This window comes from Bombyx mandarina, chromosome 02 (genome assembly GCF_030267445.1).
Source record: "Bombyx mandarina strain Sakado chromosome 02, ASM3026744v2".
Taxonomy (NCBI): Eukaryota; Metazoa; Arthropoda; class Insecta; order Lepidoptera; family Bombycidae; genus Bombyx; species Bombyx mandarina.
In genome coordinates, this window is record NC_143209.1 from 5,535,708 (window position 1) to 5,555,588 (window position 19,881).

The following is a 19,881-nucleotide window of genomic DNA, read 5'->3' on the forward strand; positions in this document are numbered from 1 at the left end:
AAGGTTTAATCTTTGCAACATTTATTTTTTATTTTTTATCAGTTCAATTAAGTATCTGTCTTTTAAAGTAAGATAAAATTATGTCTTAATTTTTTTAATAGTAGTCATAAAATAGGTAAATAAAAAAAAAACTAAAAGTAAACTACGCTCTTTTACAGTATTTATGAGAAAAATACCGGTGATACCAAATGATTCCGCATATTAACTTAATTTCGAATATTCTTGGAAATTGTACACTTTTATTGCGAAAAGACGATATGTGTACATTTTTAGATATTAAATAAATTGCTCATTAGCATCATATGTAGAGCGTTAACCGGCTGCGCTAAACATGTATGGTCTCATAGCGCTATTGGTTCACAGTCACCGTCTAAGTTTGGCGGCTTCAATTCAACAGTTAAGCTCTTTGATGTGCCAAAAACGACCGTCAAAATGTTGCGGTAGGTCGCGACAGCACGTGCAATCTCCGTTGGTGATGACCCTGGTATTAAAAATTGTTCTCACACCATTAAAATAAGACTTGACCTAAAGCTCTTAGTTACCAGGTCATAAAATCCCTATAAAAAAAAAGTTCTGCACTGCATTCGCGGCCACCAAACTAAGGGAGCTTCGTGTCTCGATGATTAATATAATGGATTAAAGCACGTGTACCCGGTCACACGGCATTATCCTGCACGTTTTCTTTGTATTCGTTATTTTAACGTACAATCACCCGGGTGTACATACCGTCGATTTTCATTCGTTTAAAAATGTGGTTTGTTATTTGTTCTTCGTATTCGCGGGATATTTTCACTCGGAATAATATAATAGTCAAACACACTATTTCAATGATATCTATAATGTTCATATATATGTGTACAATATTAAAATATAAACAAAAAGGAGTAAACGGCACTAGGCACTAGATACAAACTAAACTAAAATTTCGATTTTAATATTGAACTTAAAATCGGCGCGCGAATCTTGTTGAATGACGTCACGGGACACCTGCGCGTTCGGGAATTCCGATCGCGCCCGATGACGCCCGAGTGCGACCGAATGTTGCTACAAAAATGAACGTGTGAACGAGATAGAGCTATGCTATTCGCCACTGCAACGTTATACGTTCATTCGATTTGCTTTACAAGTCCGTTGAGTATTTGATTAAACCAGGGGCTCTCAAACTAATTTTGTCTACTGTCTAATTATTTTTTAGCGCCCCCCTTTTTTTAACCTACCTAAAAACCACTATAGCGAGAACACATACGATGTCTTAAGTCTTCCTAGATGAAATCACAAATCGCCTCCCAAGCATCTACACAACGCTCCTATTTTTTTCTGGGTGTCTTACCGCTCCCCTTTAGGCCTGCAGCGCCCACAAGGGGGCGTTATCGCCCACTTTGTGAAAGGCTGGTTTAAACGCATAAGCGGTGTACGATTTTCTACGAGTCGAGCCACTATTCATTCGTTAAGACGTATACTGCAAATAAACGTGCAAGACAATGCAGTGTGAACCTAACCTAACGATACACACAGCTTGTAAATGAATGGTCTTGTGGCCGAATGTACTGTGGAACGCAGGGCTGACCCTGCGAGCTTGCGCTGATGGTCCAGGGTTGGCGCGGACGCGTTTTATTTCTAAAAAAGTATTTGTAATAAGTTAAGAAATATAAATATAAAAAATATAAATACAAAGTTGAATTATCTGACTAGGAAAGGAAATTTGAAATTTATGTGGAAGCGATAAATTATTTTTTAACTAAATTGAATAGTGTAAAAACGCCTTTTGTATATATAAAAAATAGTAACGATTAGTTATAATGCTTTTAGCGAGGAACAAAGCGCTCGTGTAGAGTATGGACTGCGGCGGGTGTCTGAGTTTCGATCTTGGGGAGTTAAATTTTAAGGTAGAAATTAGCTTAAGAACTACCGTTAGTGTGATTTTTGGTGGAGTATCGCAAGTTAGCTATTTCCCTCAGTTTCCATTCAAGAAATTTTCTCTTAGTTACATTATTTATAGAGAGTGAGATTGAGAAGCGTTATTTTAAAGGCACAAAAAAGTAATTGTAATTTTGATAAATTTTCCAAAATTGTTATTGTCTTCAATCGTTCGATTACAATAAAGTGAGTTGAATGGAGGTGACGTTGAGAGGGTCTGTGAAAAAAAAACGTGAATAATAATTATAAAAATAAATAATTAAAAAAAAAAACATTCGGAACACGTTAATTATGTTTTGAAAAGAAAGAATAAAAATTTGAAATGAGATTTTTGTTTGTGGTTTCATTTAATTAATTAATACACTCCAGTCGAAGTCTCAATTGTGTTTTACAACGACTGTCCCAATCTTTGAGCTGGTACTCACGGTGACGGCGGATTCCCGGCAGTATGCCTAAAGGGCAATAAAAAATAAAAAAATTGTGCTTAATAATTTTGATTTTTTTTTATTGCCCTTGTAGGCAGACGAGCATACGACCCACCGGATGGTGAGTGATTACCGTCGCCCATGAACTTCAGCAATGCCAGGGACAGAGCCAAGCCGCTGCCTACCGCTTAATACTCTCCACAAGCCTCGTTTGAAGAAGGACATGCCATAGCGCTCGGGAAACACCGTGGAGGGGAGCTCATTCCATAGCCGGATGGTACGTGGCAAAAAAGACCTGGAAACGCACTGGATGACCGCAGTGGCTCCAGGTAGTATGGATGAACTCCACTCCGGTGGCGGGCGGTGCGATGGTGAAAACGAGATGTCGGTATCATCTCGAACAATTCCTCAGAGCACTTATATTCACATTTAAAATATTTAGGGCGAAACCGTGCGTAATTGATAAGTAAATAAAAAAACCAAGCGCTGCATTAGATTGGTTTATTGCTTACAATATTCTTTACAACAATTAAGCCACGTACACACAGCTAAGAACTATTTTTTAGCTTACCTATTTTGAAACTATAATATAATCGCCATTGTAATTATAGTATATAGTAATATTTTTTTGACTTGAAATTTTAAGACTAAGTTTACATCGAGGGGTGAAAAGATATTTGGTTTAAGGGACATTTTGCTTACATAATACGTGACATTTATCTTTGTGATTAAATATGTGTTTTATTTGGTATTGGCATAAACAATGGTTTACATCTTTTTACTGGTGGTAGGACCTCTTATGAGTACGCGCGGGTAGGTACCACCGCCCTGCTTACTCTGCTGTGAAGCAGTAATGCGTTTCGGTCTGAAGGGCGGGGCAGCCGTTGTAACTATACTGAGACCTTAGAACTCGTATCTCAAGATGAGTGGCGGTATTTACGTTGTAGATGTCTATGGGCTCCAGTAACCACTTAACACCAGGTGGGCTGTGAGCACGTCCACCCATCTTAGTAATAAAAAATAAAAACAAGTTTTTTTTTGTTATGATTTTTTTTTTCCAAATTTTGAACTTTTAGGTAGCTCTCATGTAAAGTTGCGAAAAGTAATCTAAATAGCCGTTCACCTCTCGAATTATGAATACTAGGCACATACGATTATAATTATATCTTTAGCGTATTCGAATTGTGCATAGCTAATAGTGTTTGTATCGTGAGAAATTATCTTGAACGCGAACCCTAGCGAGTAGTACCGTGTGCTTAGTGAGTGTTTTTTTAACGCTCTCGATAGCGTAAAAGTTAAGTTTGTATGCAGTTGGAACAGCGCCCCTAGCGGCAAACGTAGGCAAACGTTCCAACTCCATACAAATTTGAGTTAACTTTTACGCTATCGTGAACGTTAAAAAACACTCACTAAGAACACTAAAGCCGCGTCGATTGTAAGTGTACGAATAGAATGTGGCCAAAGTGATATCCGCCGCGTCGACCGTGAGTTCGAACGCGCTACGCAATGGATTTAATAAACTAGATCTTAATATATACTGAGACCTTAGAACTTATATCTCAAGGTGGGTGGCGAATTTACGTTGTAGATGCCTATGGGTTTCAGTAACCACTTAACACCAGGGCGTCCATCCAACTGAGCAAAGAAACAATCTACATTCACATCACACCTCGCTCGGTACATCGCCGCTGTATGTGTTTCCAAGTCATAACTTTCCACTCATATTTTTTGTCCATTTAAGGCAGTTCTCTTTACCGGTACCCACTATATAAAGACAAGCATCCCACAGACATAACCCACTGAGTTTCTCCGCGTTTCTGATCCGGTGGTAGATTCTGCAAAGCACTGCTCTTGCCAGGGCCAGTGTTAGCAACACTCCAATTTGAGCCCCGTGAGCTCACCTACACGCTAGGGCAACGCTGATATATCCTCTCAAGGCTATCAGGATAGGTAGGAAAAAAAGACAAGCATTTACAGTTTCACAATTTCTATGAGCTGAGTAAACAAATTATCGCCAGCCATAAAGCTATTAGTGCAACATCTAAGCGTAATCCATTTAAATCAACGCGAATTATCTTAAACAGCTTAATACGAACAATTGTTGATTGTTAATCTTGTCTTGTTTGTTAATCGATTTTAGTTTGAAAATAATCGACTAAAATCGATTCGAAAGTTTGAGATTCGCTGACCCACCAGCTGTTTGAGGGGCGAGTCAACTACTGTATGGCACACGTTATCGGATGTGTCAGTAAATAGTTGAGAAGAATTGGCGTTCCGGCCGCCACTTCCAGATGCATGTTATCCTCCTCCGACTCGTCGACTTCCTCCGAAGATATCGATGCCTTCTCTTTCTCGAGAAGCATGTCGGTTGAGGTGTTATCGCTTGGAGCCGTGTCGACAAATACCTGGAACGCGTTGTGTTTCCGAAAATTTCGCTTTTTGCAAACAACGTTACCCTAAGGTGGTAGGACCTTTTGTGAGTCTGCGCGGGTAGGTACCACCACCCCGCCTATTTCTGCAGTGAAGCAGTAATGCGTTTTGGTTTGAAGGGTGGGGCAGCCGTTGTAACTGTACTGAGACCTTAGAACTTATGTCTCAAGGTGGGTGGCGCATTTACGTTGTGGATGTTTATGGGCTCCAGTAACCACTTAACATCAGGTGGGCTGTGAGGCCGTCGGCGTAAAAGTGGCCTAGCCCACAATTTTTCATATTCGTGCTTATATATTGCAATTTCTTTAAAACATAATAAAGGAGAAACCCCATTCTGGGCCTAAGCGTTACACGAATGGGATATGTATAAAAAAATTCGTCTATTTTGCTTTATTAACCTATTGAAATCTTAGCTTCATTGACAATGGCCAAGTGTAGAAAAAAAGTTGAATTCTATTTTTTGTTTTAAACAATCTTTGTAAACATCTGCAACACTTATTTCAATATACATAACTAGCTCCACAAACGTGCGGATTATTAGCATCCCTAAAATGGGATCGATTTAGTGGAAATCGAGTGTAAAAAATAATTAATACTCTTTTGTTTTAGGATAAATGACTGTTTTTATATGTATTTTAATCAATGTAAATAGAGTATGGCCATCGAATTGTGACACAACTACTTACAATGGCGGCAATTCAAAATATCTACAACTGACAACATTAAATATAGCATGAAAGGGTAGTTTTGCATTTTTATATTAATGTGACTATGCCATAGAAAAACACAAATGTATCAAATCGTGTTATGTTATCTTTAATATTGCCAACTGAAGATATTTTGGATTGCCGCTCTTTAGTTGTGCCATGATTCGCTGGCCAGACTTAATCTCATTGAATAACGCAATAAAGCACCAAAATCTACTAACAAAAATCATTAAAAGAAATAAATAACTGTGCCATTTAGTTATGACAAGTTGTTTTTAATTTTTGGCTTTGTTCGTTTTCGTAAACAACTTTATGCGCGATTTCTCGTAACAGGTTCCATTTTTATTTTCAAGCAACCTGTTGCTGCAACAGGTTTCGTAAAAAATTACTCATCTTTAGTAGGAAACAGCCTCAAAAATATCGTTTTTTTATTAAAATATCTCGAACAATAAACATAACCTAAAATGTAAACATTGTGTGATTTGAGTCGTCTATTATCAAAGGTGGCAATCTGTGCATTTGGAGAAAAAAATGTTATTGATATGTCAATACAGATTGATTTGAATATCAATCGTCTTCTTCAAAGAATACGGTTCAAAACCTGCATTAAATAAAGGTTAATACTTAACCTGTTTTTTATCTAAGATGTCGTTCAGAAGAGTTTTGTGACTGCCAATGGAATACAAAGTCAATAATTCGTTTTTCTGATTTACCAATAATTGTCCAAAAGTCACATTGCCGGCTTTGATAATAGTCGACTCATTTACCAAATTGGCCATTGCTGGGAAACCTGAAAATTGGGCTCATGAAACCTTCTAAGGTATTGTAATTTAGGCCCAAATTCTAGCACTGTAACGCCGGGCCCAAGTTTGTATGAATTTCGGGTTTCTCCTTTTGATGAAAAAAACGGTTTATCCCTAGTTTCACACATAGATGACAGATGGCTTTGTAAACATTATTTTTGGCTACGAAGTAGGTATTTAATGTAAATTCATACTTAATTATCTCCATACTAACTATCATATATAGCTTAGGTCACTTTTTTTTTATTGCTTAGATGGGTGAACGAGTTCACAGTCCACCTGGTGTTAAGTGGTTACGGGAACCCATAGACATCTACAACGTAAATGCCGGCACCCACCTTGAGATATGAGTTGTAAGGTCTCAGTACAGTACAACGGCTGCCCCACTTCAAACCGAAAAGCATTACTGCTTCACGGCAGAAATAGGCAGGGCGGTGGTACCTACCTGTGCGGACTAACAAGACGTCCCAAGACCAGTTAAAAACTGAGTGTCACCATATACGTTGTTGACGTCCATGGGCTCCGGTAACTATTTAACACCGGCTGGGCTGTCAGGTCGCCCACCCATCACAGTATTAAAAGAAAATGTCTATTCACCTCATCATCTTCCTCTTGCTGCATCGGCTGCGGCGCTGGAGGGAGGATCTGCTGAGGGTAATAGTCGCTGTCGTCCGACGAGTAATCCTCGCTCTCGTCACACTCGAAGTAACGGCTCTATAATAAAGAAACCGTGATAAGATCCGATGCCATGAAGAGTTTATGATAAAATTTTCCGTTCGCGCCTATTCGGACTAGTACTGTAGGCTCCCAAAGATTACTTAGGTAACTAATGATTTTAAATCGACATGCTTTAACAAAAACAGACTTCAAATAGAAAAAGATATTCCGAAACATTAATCTTCTATCTTCTTCTTTTATACCTAGTCAGGTCATAAGTATTGTCACACAGTAAAAACTTTTCTTTTAGAATGCTGGCCACAAAAAAGTTTATTGAATTCGAATTTCGAATTGTTCATGAAAATAAAACTGTATACTTTTAGAATTTTACTCATTTTTAAATATGGAGTGGACGCTTAAAGAAGACCGTGTTGCAGTTATTGCGTTGCATCGTTGCGGTTACGCGCCAAGTCAAATTTTTAACATACTGAAAATTTTGAATATAACCAAAAGATTCGTTTATCGTACCATCAAACGATACAATGAAGACTCTAGTGTAGATGACAGGTCAAGAAGTGGTCGCCCTCCATAGACCTATATAATAGGGACACGACATATTGTTCTATACGTACAATTGCTTATATAAATAGCACCCATTTTGAAGGCACATACATAAACATATATCTATCTCGTTCTTACTCAGCACTTTAACTCGCAGGAAAACAATATAACAGTATTTCAGTGCGTACATAAAATGAAACATGAATATACGTAAATATCTCCGTCTCCGTCTAATGAGGCCGAAAATCCGCCATGTTTAGCGCGCCAAATGTCATTGTCACGTCAGTTCGGCTGTCTGTTTTGGGTTGTACATTATTTATTGACTTTGATATCGATTTAATATGATTGATTATATAAAATTTCATAATTTATCATGCTTAAAACATACAAAAATAATAATTAAAACGTATTTTATAGAATCTCAAGAAAGTCGATGCCCTAAAACTATTATCTATATGTATTTAAATTCATTATGGAGCCCTCATCCAAAAATCCATTTTTCGGTCAGAATCTATTGATCATGACACTAATCATAAATACCACTTTAAAATATGTCATCAAAACATATTTAGACATTCTGTTTAGATATTTCGGGAAAAAGGCTACCGACAAAATCTCTTCGGAACTATTTAAATAAAATAGTTTTATTCCGCAGTGAGTAAAACACTATTGTAAATTTGTTAAATATTTAATAATTAAGTGATTTTAGAGAGGAAGTCACAAGGAATGACGTTTGTAATTAATGAATAAATATTCTGTAGGTGTTTTTTTTTTCACGCGGTCCCTTGATAAGTTTAAAATTTGAATCACTCTCAGGCGAAAGTGATTCAAATGGTGCGGCGCACCTTCCTTGGGGTGCGCTGCGGTAGTATGTTACGGACTTTAGAGTCAGCAAAACAATTAAAATAGATTGTAATAGTCTAAGAAAAACACGTACTCAAAATACAATAACATTTAGCATGCTAGAAATGGGCTGATGGCTTTGAACTACGCCATATCTTTGTGTTTTGCGACAAACGACAACTTTATAAAATCAGTGTAGCAACTTTTAAAAATCATCATATCGTTTACTTGGCAAATTCGAAGGACGAACTTGTCTTAGATTTCACCCATCTAAATCATATCATATTTGCACATAACAATATACCTACTTACTTCCCATTAAAGTATAAATTCTACAAATAAATAATACTCAACAATATTTAAAATAAAATGAGCCAAGAACGTTTATCGATAAAACCTGATAACATTGAAATCTTTTGTACAGCACTAAAGCCGCCATGTTTTGTGGCCAGATGACGTCACAGTGGCACGAAATTTTGGTTGACGTTTCATTTCCATAGGTTCCTACTTCATTGTCGCCCTCGGTCTGTTAGGACTCCAGCAGTGATAAAAGCTGTGAAGGCGCGAATTCAAAGAAATCCCAAACGTAAGCAGAAACTGTTGGCCCTTCAGATGGGGTTAAGCAGAACCACGGTGAAAAGGGTGTTAAATGAACACTTAGGGCTTCGGGCATATCGAAGAAAAACAGAACATCGTTTGAATGCTCGTCTATAGGACCTGAGACTGAAGAGATGCCGCGCTTTGTTGAAGCGGTACGCGGGAAAAAAATATCGGGAAATTCTTTTTTCGGATGAAAATTTTTTTACCGTAGAAGAGAGCTACAACAAACAAAATGATAAGGTGTACGCACACAGTAGTGAAGAAGCGAGCAACCGTATTCCGCGTGTCCAACGAGGTCATTTTCCATCCTCGCTCATGGTATGGTTGGGAGTTTCTTATTGGGGCTTAACAGAGGTACATTTTTGTGAGAAAGGTGTAAAAACGAATGCAGTTGTGTATCAAAATACAGTCCAGACGAACCTTGTGGAACCTGTTTCTCATACCATGTTCAATAACAGGCACTGGGTATTCCAACAAGATTCGGCGCCAGCTCATAGAGCGAAGAGCACACAAGACTGGCTGGCGGCGCGTGAAATCGACTTCATCCGGCACGAAGACTGGCCCTCCTCCAGTCCAGATTTGAATCCTTTAGATTACAAGATATGGCAACACTTGGAGGAAAAGGCGTGCTCAAAGCCTCATCCCAATTTGGAGTCACTCAAGACATCCTTGATTAAGGCAGCCGCCGATATTGACATGGACCTCGTTCGTGCTGCGATAGACGACTGGCCGCGCAGATTGAAGGCCTGTATTCAAAATCACGGAGGTCATTTTGAATAAACTTTAATGTCATAAGAATCTATGTTTTGTTAAATTCATTTTGGTATATGAATGGTTACATAATGAATAAACTTGTTTCAATTATTTTACATTAAACATGTGACAGAATTTATGACCTGACTAGGTATATATAAAAATGAATTGCTGTTCGTTAGTCTCGCTAAAACTCGAGAACGGCTGGACCGATTTGGCTAATTTTGGTCTTGAATTATTTGTGGAAGTCCAGGGAAGGTTTAAAAAGTAAATAAATATGAAAATGCTCGGAATTCAATAAAAATAATAATTTTGTTTTCCCTTTGATGTGTCCTCCGTCGGACGGATTCCTTTTGTTCGTTTAAAGTTTATTTTATACAAAAGTTTAGGTCTTTTATTTATCGATTGAGGCACTACGAAGTCTGCCAGGTCAGCTAGTATACACTAAAAACAATAATCATCGAAATCGGTTGGCGTGATAATGAGTTATTGAGTTATTCATCTATTTGTCGCAAACGTACTTAATGCAAATTTAAGACTTATATGGTTTCCTCATGGACACCATTATCAGAACTGAACTAAATTGAAATGGGACTACACGGGAAACGTCAGCTTTCTAATAAAGAAAGAATCATCAGAATCGATTCACCCAGTCAAAAGTTATGAGGTAACAAACGTAAAAAAAAAAACAGTCGAATTGAGAACCTCCACCTTTTTTGAAGTCTGTTAAAAAATAACACAATTGAAGGAATAAAGTGTAGATATCATTCTGTTTCTCTCTCTTAATCGAAGTATCCGTGGCTTACTGCGTGCGATGTCTGATAACTCCGGAATAAATAAATAACATTTATTCTTAACAAAATCGGGACCGTCATCTCTGACTCCAGTGCGTAGGAGTATTTCCTTTTTGTGTATTTCTGCGGCGACGCTGTCATGTGTTCCGATTGAAAGCTTGGGGCATATGATTATGCAATTGAAACTTCGAACTCATTGGTCAAGATGTGCAAAAAGAACAAGAAAATATGTAATAGATATAAGTAGGTTAATTAAATAGTAAGAGAAATAAGGATATGGCAACAATGGACATAGATTAATAATAAAATATTTAAAAGACAGGTGGGGTTTATTAGAATAAGATGAAATATTGTTAGTAGTCAGTATTAATAAAGATAAAATAAATAATAGTAGGCCAAAGTAGGATCTCCCAAAGAAGGAGTAGAATGGATAGGGTGTAAGTTAAAATCTAAATACGAATTGGATGTAAAAAGACTCTGACCTATGTTAGGGGAAACAGTAACGCCCTGTGATGACGGGTGTCAAAATATTAAAAAAAAAAAAAACATTGGTCATGGAGGATGGTATAGATGATCAGGTTGACTGCCTTATCTCAAGTCATAAAAAGAAAAGAAAAAAAATGGCGTACTGTCATAATTAACAGCAAATAAACATCTATCATAATACAAGGAAACCTATATTTACATTAATTAGTCAGATTACAAAATGCATGACCCATTGATATTTCTAATTATTTGCATAACTAGTTTAGTTATAGCAAAATATAGGTATCGAGGTAAGGAGGTCAAAATAAGCATGACCTCATTTTAAATCTGCAATCGGATCGTCTCAAAACTTTTGTTTGGAATACATTGTGTTTTTAAAACTAGTTACTTTGTAATTAGGGGCTTTAGAACTAGCAGTGTAGATTACAAAATATTGACTTTGTCAGCTGCGTTTAATAGTATTGTAAAGTTGGCACGCCTGCGTACTGCGTTCCGTTTGTAGAGTATTGATGGAAAGTTAACGATTGGATAAATGCCTTGGGAATAATTTTATTATTGTTCAATATTCTTTTATACCCTCTTTGTTTTTGTTATAATTATTCAGTTTTTTATGTTTTAGATCGTTTTATTCCAATTGAGCAGTCAATTTTGAAATTTACAAATTTGTTACGTAGTACGGATCGCAACTAGAATCAGGTCAGCCAACCGGGGAGGAGTAAAATCCAAATGTCAAAGTCATGACGAAACATTTTTGTGTTGATTGCAAAAAAATAGCAATTTAATTCAAAACAAAGGAAATGTAAACACGGAAACGTCACGAGAACGCAGTACAAATATATCAGACCACGTTAAATTTGTACAAGTGATTCGAACGAGAGAAATGGCCGATCAATTCCGAAGAAAACCTTGAAAAAAGTTTGATCATATTTGTTGATGTTCCTTTGTTACGGCGGGAACCGATTGCTTTCGCACACAATGGCAGCGGCTCTCGCTCATGATTCGCCTAAATACCGTGGCAGTTTGATATGCTGTAATCCCAGGACTTCCGTTACTGATCGAAGCCCATCTTCCTCGACTTCTGGTTGCGTGTCTGCTGACGAGAGTTACGACTCAAACTACATACCGAAATCGATAGCGAACAAGAAACTTAAGATACACAGCTCTGCGACCAAAGAAGACATCGAAAAAGCTATAAATCAATGTAAAGAACTAATTTTGAATAGCTCCCAATGCTCCGACGAACGCAAATGGCTAGTGCGTTATTTAGTCGAGCTCAGGCTGAGGTTAGAGGACCTGAAGGACAATGAGGGTCAGACCAGGGTCAAAGTATCCATCAAAGGTCATCACTTCGAGCAGCAGGTCAACCCAAACAACCGCAAACAGTATTGTGATCACTGCAGCGGTGTAATATGGAGTATAGTTCAGAGCTCATATATTTGTACAGACTGTGGATACTTGTGCCATTATAAATGCATCGATCACATATGCAGAGTGTGTGCTCATGTCGTGATGACAGAAAAGGGGGAGTTTGACATGAACATCTGCCCAGAAAGAGGCTTAGCAGCACAAGATTATAAATGTGCTGAATGTGAAACCACATTAACTTTTAAGGATGCTTGGAACGAGCCTCGATTATGTGACTATACAGGTCTTTATTTCTGTACAACATGCCATTGGAACGATCAGTTTGCGATACCAGCTCGAGTTGTCCACAATTGGGATTGGGAGAAACATTATGTCTCACGCCTGGCTTACCAAATGTTAAGTATAGCATGGTCACGACCATACATAAACATTGAAAACATTAATCCTAAGCTCTTTAGCTTCATTGCCGAATTGGAATGGGTTCACAAAATGCGCAAGGACCTGGAATGGATGCGTAGATACCTCTGCGCTTGCACCGAAGGCACAACTCTCCTGTCTCCTCTATTCGTCCAACTCGGAGACGTAAACAAGAAGTACAGTATGTCACACTTACAGGCGATTAATGACGGGTCGTTAGAAACTGAATTGACTGAACTGACAGAGGTCTGTCGGACACATATAACAAACTGCCCTCTGTGTTCAGGCAAAGGTTATTTGTGTGAAGTGTGCAGCAATAATGAAGTGTTGTATCCCTTTGATAGTGGAGCGATAATGTGTGAGAAGTGCAATTCTATGTATCACAGAGGCTGTTGGCTCCGTAAAGGACAGACCTGCCTCAAGTGCACCAGGATAGACGAGAGAAATAAAAGCACCGAAAAGGAAAATAAGAATTTACATTCTGATTATGACATTGACAAATTTGTTGATACCTCTATCGGGCCTCTGAGTGAAACTATCTAGCTCCTTAGTAGTGGTTTACTTCTCATTCTATTGTAATAAATCAATTTGCCATTTCATTTTTAAGACAATTTTGTTTTATGTGTACGCTTTAGACAAAATATATTATCAATAGAGTTTACTAAACACCTCATTAATTGAAGAGTGAATTGTTTGAGTAATTATTGGATTGAAGAAAATATTTCCCAAAATCAAAAGCTGGATTCTGAATTAAGTTTGATTGGAAGTTGCAAAAAATTAAAAATGACCGCTGATTGATACTTCAGGCTGATTAAAAGCATAGTACTAAACCATAGTAGAACAATAACGACATTACCTTTGAGATAATCCTAAAGTTAATTATTTGTACATGTGATGTACCAAAATTTATAATTTATTTATAGGGATAAAGTCCAGTGGATGGTTACATACAATTTGTGACAAAGAAAATCATGAATTCAATTTAATATTTTGCTATAGTCAAAGGTTAACATTACATTCTCGATATCTTGTGAATTGTATTCAAATTTATCTCATTGATTCTATCTTCAAAAGCTAACTATTGTTTTTAGCTACATTTATTTAAAACTTAAATCCTGTCTCATTGGAAAAAATTATTTTAGTTTTCATTATCAACCAACTTCTTAACATTATGTGTTTGAGAAAATGTTTCAAACAATACTTCCCTGTGCATTCAGAGGCAAAATAAAAAAAAATAAGTGCACAAAAACAGGTAATCGTAAAAATAATAGCTGAGTAGACATTGACAACACACAATGACACTATTCAAACAATAACAAGGAGGAAATAATAACGAGCCATAATGAATAGGTATCTAGAAGCTTTATTTTTCTTAACCTTTGGTCTGTGTAAAGGAATAAGGAAATGTGACGCAATTAGGTACCCTTTTTATTTTTTTATTGTTTAGACGCGTGGACGAGCTCACAGCCCATCTGGTGTTAAGTGGTTACTGGAGCCCATAGACATCTACAACGTAAATGTGCCACCCACTTTAAGATATAAGTTCTAAGGTCGCAAGTATAGTTACAACGGCTACCCCACCCTTCAAACCGAAACGCATTCACGGCAGATATAGGCAGGGTGGTGGTACCTACCTGTGTGGACTCACAAGAGGTCCTACCACCCTTTGCAGATTTTCGAGTTAAAATAACATATTCTTTACTCTATTAAAAAAAAAAAATCCATTGGATTGGCTTGAGACTTCAATTCATTGGCTATATTTTCTAAATTTAGAATCGCGGGCGCCAATTATTTTATTTTATAAACTGTGGACAGTATCGACTATTATTACCTTATTAGTTCGACTTCGTCGCGTGAATATAGGCATTAATAAAATTAGTTTAACTTATATATTTTGTAAATTTAAGCTTAAATGTTAACGTGACGACAATATTTTGGATTGTGTATATTGGTGCTGAAATTTTGCTTAAATCGGTTACCTACTGAATTTGGCAATAAACAATAAAGTTTTTACTATTGGAATTTTTGTATTAATTTATCGTTTTTTTTTTATTGCTTAGATGGGTGGACGAGCTCACGGCCCACCTGGTGTTATGTGGTCACCGGAGCTCATAGACATCTACAACGTAAATGCCGCCGTCCACTTATACAACGGCTGCCCCGCCCTTCAAACCGAAACGCGCTATCTGCTTCGCGACAGAAATGGTCGGACGAGGTGCCTTCTACCTATGCGAATTCCCATCACGCCAGTGTGGTGGTGGGTGGTGGTGAAACGCCCTTCAGAACGAATCTGAATGATTCTTTGACGATACTACCTACATTATAATATCATTTACTGGTGGTAGGATGTCTTGTGAGTCCGCATGAGTAGATACCACCACCCTGACTATATCTGTCGTGAAGCAGTAATGCGTTTCGGTTTGATGGGCGGGGCAGACGTTATACTGTAAAAACTGAAACATTAGAACTCATATATCAATGTAGGTGACAGCATTTAGGTTGTAGATGTCGTCGAGAGCTGGTCCACCCATCTAAGCTATAAAAATAACCCTGAACAGTTGAAGCTGTAAGTGATTAGGATCCCGGGCCTCACCTGACAGTCGAGACAGCGACAGGACTCCTTGTACGTGCAGGTCATCAGCGCGCTCTCGATGTGGCGCAGGTATTGGGTCTCGTCAGCGTCGTGGCGTCGCTTGCGTCGCGTCAGCGACGACAGCAGCGACAGGAAGTGGCGACGCCGACGCGGCTTCGGAGACGACGCGCTGCCGCGAATATCAGCTTATAAGTCGCGGCCTGGAGGATAAGACGCGGGGGCACTCGTATCGAGCGACGTGAGTGTACCCGCGTTCGAATCCCGCAAAAAGGTAAAAAAAATATCGAATATATCTATAAGGAATCTTTTCCTTAACCTGTCTCCACCCAAAGCTGAGTGTAGGTCTCTTCGAATGCACCTCATCTTCTACGGTCTGCTACCTTTCACATCCAGTCCCTACCAACCACTTTGATCAAATCATCGGTCCTCCCCGTTAGCTGTCCGCCCAAATTACGACGTCCAGCACGAGGTCCCCAATCCAGTATTTTTTGTGCCCCACCGATTGTCAGTGCGTCAGACGGAATAACATCGTTCAATAAAAATCGTACTTATCCGCAAAATATAGGTATTATTATAATTCGCGTAATTGGAACCCAATCGAAACATAGATCTCAAGCTTGAAGGCCTATATATATATTTTTATTTTTATTGCCTAGATGGGTGGACAAGCTCACAGCCCACCTGGCGTTAAGTGGTTACTGGTGCCCATAGACGTCTATAACGTAAATGCGCCACCCACCTTGAGATATAAGTTCTGAGGTCTCAGTATAGTTACAACGGCTGCCCCACCCTTCAAACCGAAACGCATTACTGCTTCACGGCAGAAATACGCAGGGCGGCGGTACCTACCCCCGTGCGGACTCACAAGAGGTCCTACCACCAGTAATTACGCAAATTATAATTTTGCGGATTAAATATATAATAATGTTATGAGTATAGCAGTTTTACACAGAGTAAAGTGTGCTGGGTTGAATTGGTTGTGGTAATTAATAGCGCTGTTTTTAAAATCCTTCCACTTGCTACAGTAGCGCCACTTTAATTAGCACCCTTTAAATCAGCGGACACTTTTTAATACACTAGATTGTACCTACTTCTTAGTTCTGTCCTCCATGATCCTTCATTTCATTATTAATATTCATTTTCATTAATATTAATTCATTTTTATTAATATTTCAACAAATAGTACTGTTTTTTTTTTTATTATTGTATGTATTCCATTTTCGAGCCGATGAATTGCCAAAGCTATGTATGCCATTGTTGTCACATGCATCACGCCATAAATTAAATAGTTTAAGTTTCTTTTCAATGTTAGGTGTTTGTAATGTGGCAGTACTTTAAATAAATAAATAGATCCTGTGGGTGAAGTCTGCTGACGTCACGCCTACCTGTCTGGATCGATGTTCAACAAGGCAGGCTTAATATCGTTGTCCTTTTCACAAGAGGCCGTCTCGCTTTCGCGTCGCATCGAACGACTTATGATTCCATTGCCTGTGTTTTCCTCTCTTAATTTCTCATCGGACACTGAAAGCAGGACATATCGTAAATAAATCAATGTTTTTTTTTTGTTATTTCTCGCGGTTCACCTTATGTTAAATGGTTACTGGAGCCTATAGACATGAAAACGTCAATGCAGTACAACGGCTGCCCCACCTTCCAAGCCCCTACAGACTAAAGACGGTACGCGATCGTGCCGCCTTCATACTAGGACGCTTCTATCCAATGATTTGCAAGTAAAGTAAATTGTCCCTTCGTAATAAGGTGACACTACAAAACTTGCATACGCCCCGTCATTACCAATGCAAGTGTAACTTGAAACCCCTTCAAACCATTCAATCCCGTTTTTGCAGGATAGCCGTCGGAGCCCCGTGGTTCGTCAGGTACATTGACTTACACGACGACCTGGACCTAGAGTCCATCATTAAGTATTTACAGTCGGCATCAATGCGCCATTTCGCGAAAGTGGCACGACACGAGAACCCTCTCATCATGGCCGCCGGTAACTACATTCCCGATCCTTTGGAGCAAGGAGACACCGTGCCCTGGTACTCACAAAGGGGCGCCAAATGGCCCATAAAACAAGATATCTTTTTTTGTATTATAACTGATTTCTGGAAAGTATTACGCTAAAAAGGTATTGTGATCTGGGCGCGAGTTAAGATCGCTACGCCATTGCCAAGAACCCTCAGACACAGCCCACTGAGTTTCTTGCCGGATCTTCTCAGTGGGTCGCGTTTCCGATCCGGTGGTAGATTCTGCAAAGCACGACTCTTGCTAGGGTTCGTGTTAGCAACGTCGTCAGGTTTGAGCCCCGTGAGCTCACATACTAGTTAAGGTTACGCTGAAATAGCCTCTCAAGGCTCTCAGCTTAGGTGGGAGTTAAAAAAAAATTGCCAAGCCGCGGCAGAAATAGGCGGGGCGTCGCTACAGCATCTAGAGTTTAAAACAATTCGCAAACTCACCGTTAACTTCGTTTTCGTAGCTCCAATTGCATTCTTTAACGCGGTTCTTGTTGTCTGAATCCTTCATCTTACCCTCAGGCCACAGCTCTTGCGCCGAACGATTCTGATAGATGGACTCCGTTGATTCGTTTCCGTTATCCAAATCGAAACGATTTTCGGGCCGTTGGAGGACCTGAACGGAAAGTTGTTGTGGCTTTTTAAAGGAAACAAATTAGAACTAATTAAATTTTTACTGGTAGTAGGACGTCTTGTGAGTCCGCGCGTGTAGGTACCACTGCCCCGCCTATTTCTGCCGTGAAGCAGTAATGCGTTTCGGTTTGAAGGGCGAGGGAATGAAGGGGATTTGTTTAAGAAAGTTTTGTCTAAGGTACTTTTTCGTTTTCAAAAACCCTTTGGCAGTTTTTGCAAAATATGTGAAAATAAGCTCAGCACTAAAAGGGTTAAGATGCGTAAATGCACTGGCTGGACTTTTTGGCGGGAACGCGAGGAGTGAAGTTGTGTGATTTGTTTTATTTTGTCTATTTAGTGTTTCTTCAGGTTTAAATGTGTAATAACGGTGGTTTATTAACTGCTTAGCACCTGTGAAAGAGCACAAATGTGGGAAAATGAAACAAAGCCACTGGACGTAGCTTCGCGGGATCCTCCGAAAAGTCCACTGAGAAAGTCTCAGTAAATGACCACTATTTTATTGAGATCATATTTCATCTCATATCAATTCATTTAATTTCATGCCAATTGATTAAGTTTCCATCGTTTTTTACTATTCATAAACTATAAAAAAAAATGACGGCGAATTATAAAAATCTTTATCACTTGACGCTGGCTAATGCACAAACCGTGCCGGAACCAAAAAGTAAAGAAGAAGAAATGCACTGGCTGGCATTACATATCTGAAAAAAGATTATTTTGTAATAAAAACCTGATAATGAGCTCTAGTTCCGAGGAAAAATACAGCTCCACTGCCTCCTGTAGACATTTGTCTGAAAACAAAACAAAATAAACCTTTCTCAAGATCTAAAGCTAATTTTAATATAAAGATGTTTCATCTAAATATCACTTTATGAAACATATGTTAAAAACCAGTACATATATTGTTATATTTTTTTTGTATTAAATCATATTGGTAAATAAATACTTTGATTGTTATGACAATACTTTCTGTTTACTTTTTTTTTTCATTACTTCAACTGAAAATCCTTGTATAATCATTACAACATTTAATTTTCAATGTCAACATCGTTAAACATTTAAACATATTGATCACTTTACTAACATCGGAAATGTTAATAAAAATATCCAACAGACATTTGTTCAAAACATTTTAATATTAATTACTTTTATTAAATACTTTTAAGATAAATATTGAATTTTTTGTGTATTTTAAACTCCTTTTTTAGTTATTTTATAATTATTACTAGGTATCATGAATAAAGAATCATTAAAAATAAATACCTCAATTGTCAACTTCGATCGCTAATTTCAAAGTGCCATCCAGTGATTGGATAGTGACATTTATTTGCAAATAATTTGTGAATAAGTCGCGTGAATACTACAATATAACTATTTTAACGATTAATACGTGTTTGGTTAGCAATTTCAATTCTATCAGTGTTCAATACGTAGATTTGACAAAACATAATATGACGTTGTATTGACTTGCGCAGTAAAAGCTTTGGGTGGCCAGTGGAAATTGAATGGTACAAGTGATTTTAGGGACTTCTTTGCTGTCTCAATAGACTGGCAGGACCTAGTACGTGACTTTAAAAATACCATAGAAGAAAATATAAGTTCTCGCCAAATGTAATATTTGAGATTAGTTCGCATTTGCGATTAGCAGATGGCATCTTTGACATCTAAAACAAAAAGTTCAGTACTTTTTCAGTAAAAATGTATAGAATTCGCTAGATGGCGCTGACATACATGATACATATATAATTATTTTTGTTGGAAGACAAACCTACCGTGTCTGTCCGTGAGTCACAGGAGCTTATATTAACTCGGATTAGTCACATAAAGATGAAATTTTGAGAATATGTTTGTATCTATACAAGGCGGCACAATAAAATAGAAA

The 19,881-nt window shown here is 38.1% G+C and overlaps 2 protein-coding genes across 2 annotated transcripts; one reads left to right on the top strand and one right to left on the bottom strand.

The window, feature by feature from the left end:
- Positions 1-2,831: 2,831 nt before the first annotated feature.
- Positions 2,832-19,544, bottom strand: LOC114245656 (uncharacterized). Its single transcript, XM_028177904.2, has 7 exons — positions 19,263-19,544; positions 18,730-18,790; positions 17,811-17,982; positions 16,737-16,872; positions 15,352-15,520; positions 6,880-6,996; positions 2,832-4,747 (listed from the first exon to the last, which is right to left on the bottom strand). The coding sequence occupies exons 2-7, from the start codon at positions 18,784-18,786 to the stop codon at positions 4,559-4,561; spliced, it is 840 nt and encodes a 279-aa protein (XP_028033705.1). The 5' UTR covers positions 18,787-18,790; positions 19,263-19,544; the 3' UTR covers positions 2,832-4,558.
- On the top strand, positions 11,150-14,780 carry DEF8 (differentially expressed in FDCP 8 homolog). Its single transcript, XM_028177903.2, has one exon. The coding sequence runs from the start codon at positions 11,910-11,912 to the stop codon at positions 13,299-13,301; it is 1,392 nt and encodes a 463-aa protein (XP_028033704.2). The 5' UTR covers positions 11,150-11,909; the 3' UTR covers positions 13,302-14,780.
- Positions 19,545-19,881: the final 337 nt, after the last annotated feature.

Excerpts from the sequence above, each read along its gene's own strand:
- DEF8 (XM_028177903.2), top strand. The coding sequence starts at position 11,910 with ATGTTCCTTTGTTACGGCGGGAACCGATTGCTTTCGCACACAATGGCA.
- LOC114245656 (XM_028177904.2), bottom strand. The coding sequence starts at position 18,786 with ATGTCTACAGGAGGCAGTGGAGCTGTATTTTTCCTCGGAACTAGAGCT. Across the intron at positions 16,873-17,810 it reads CTACGAAAACGAAGTTAACG|TGTCCGATGAGAAATTAAGA; the intron begins GTGAGTTTGCGA and ends TCCTGCTTTCAG. Across the intron at positions 15,521-16,736 it reads TTGAACATCGATCCAGACAG|CGCGTCGTCTCCGAAGCCGC; the intron begins GTAGGCGTGACG and ends TATTCGCGGCAG.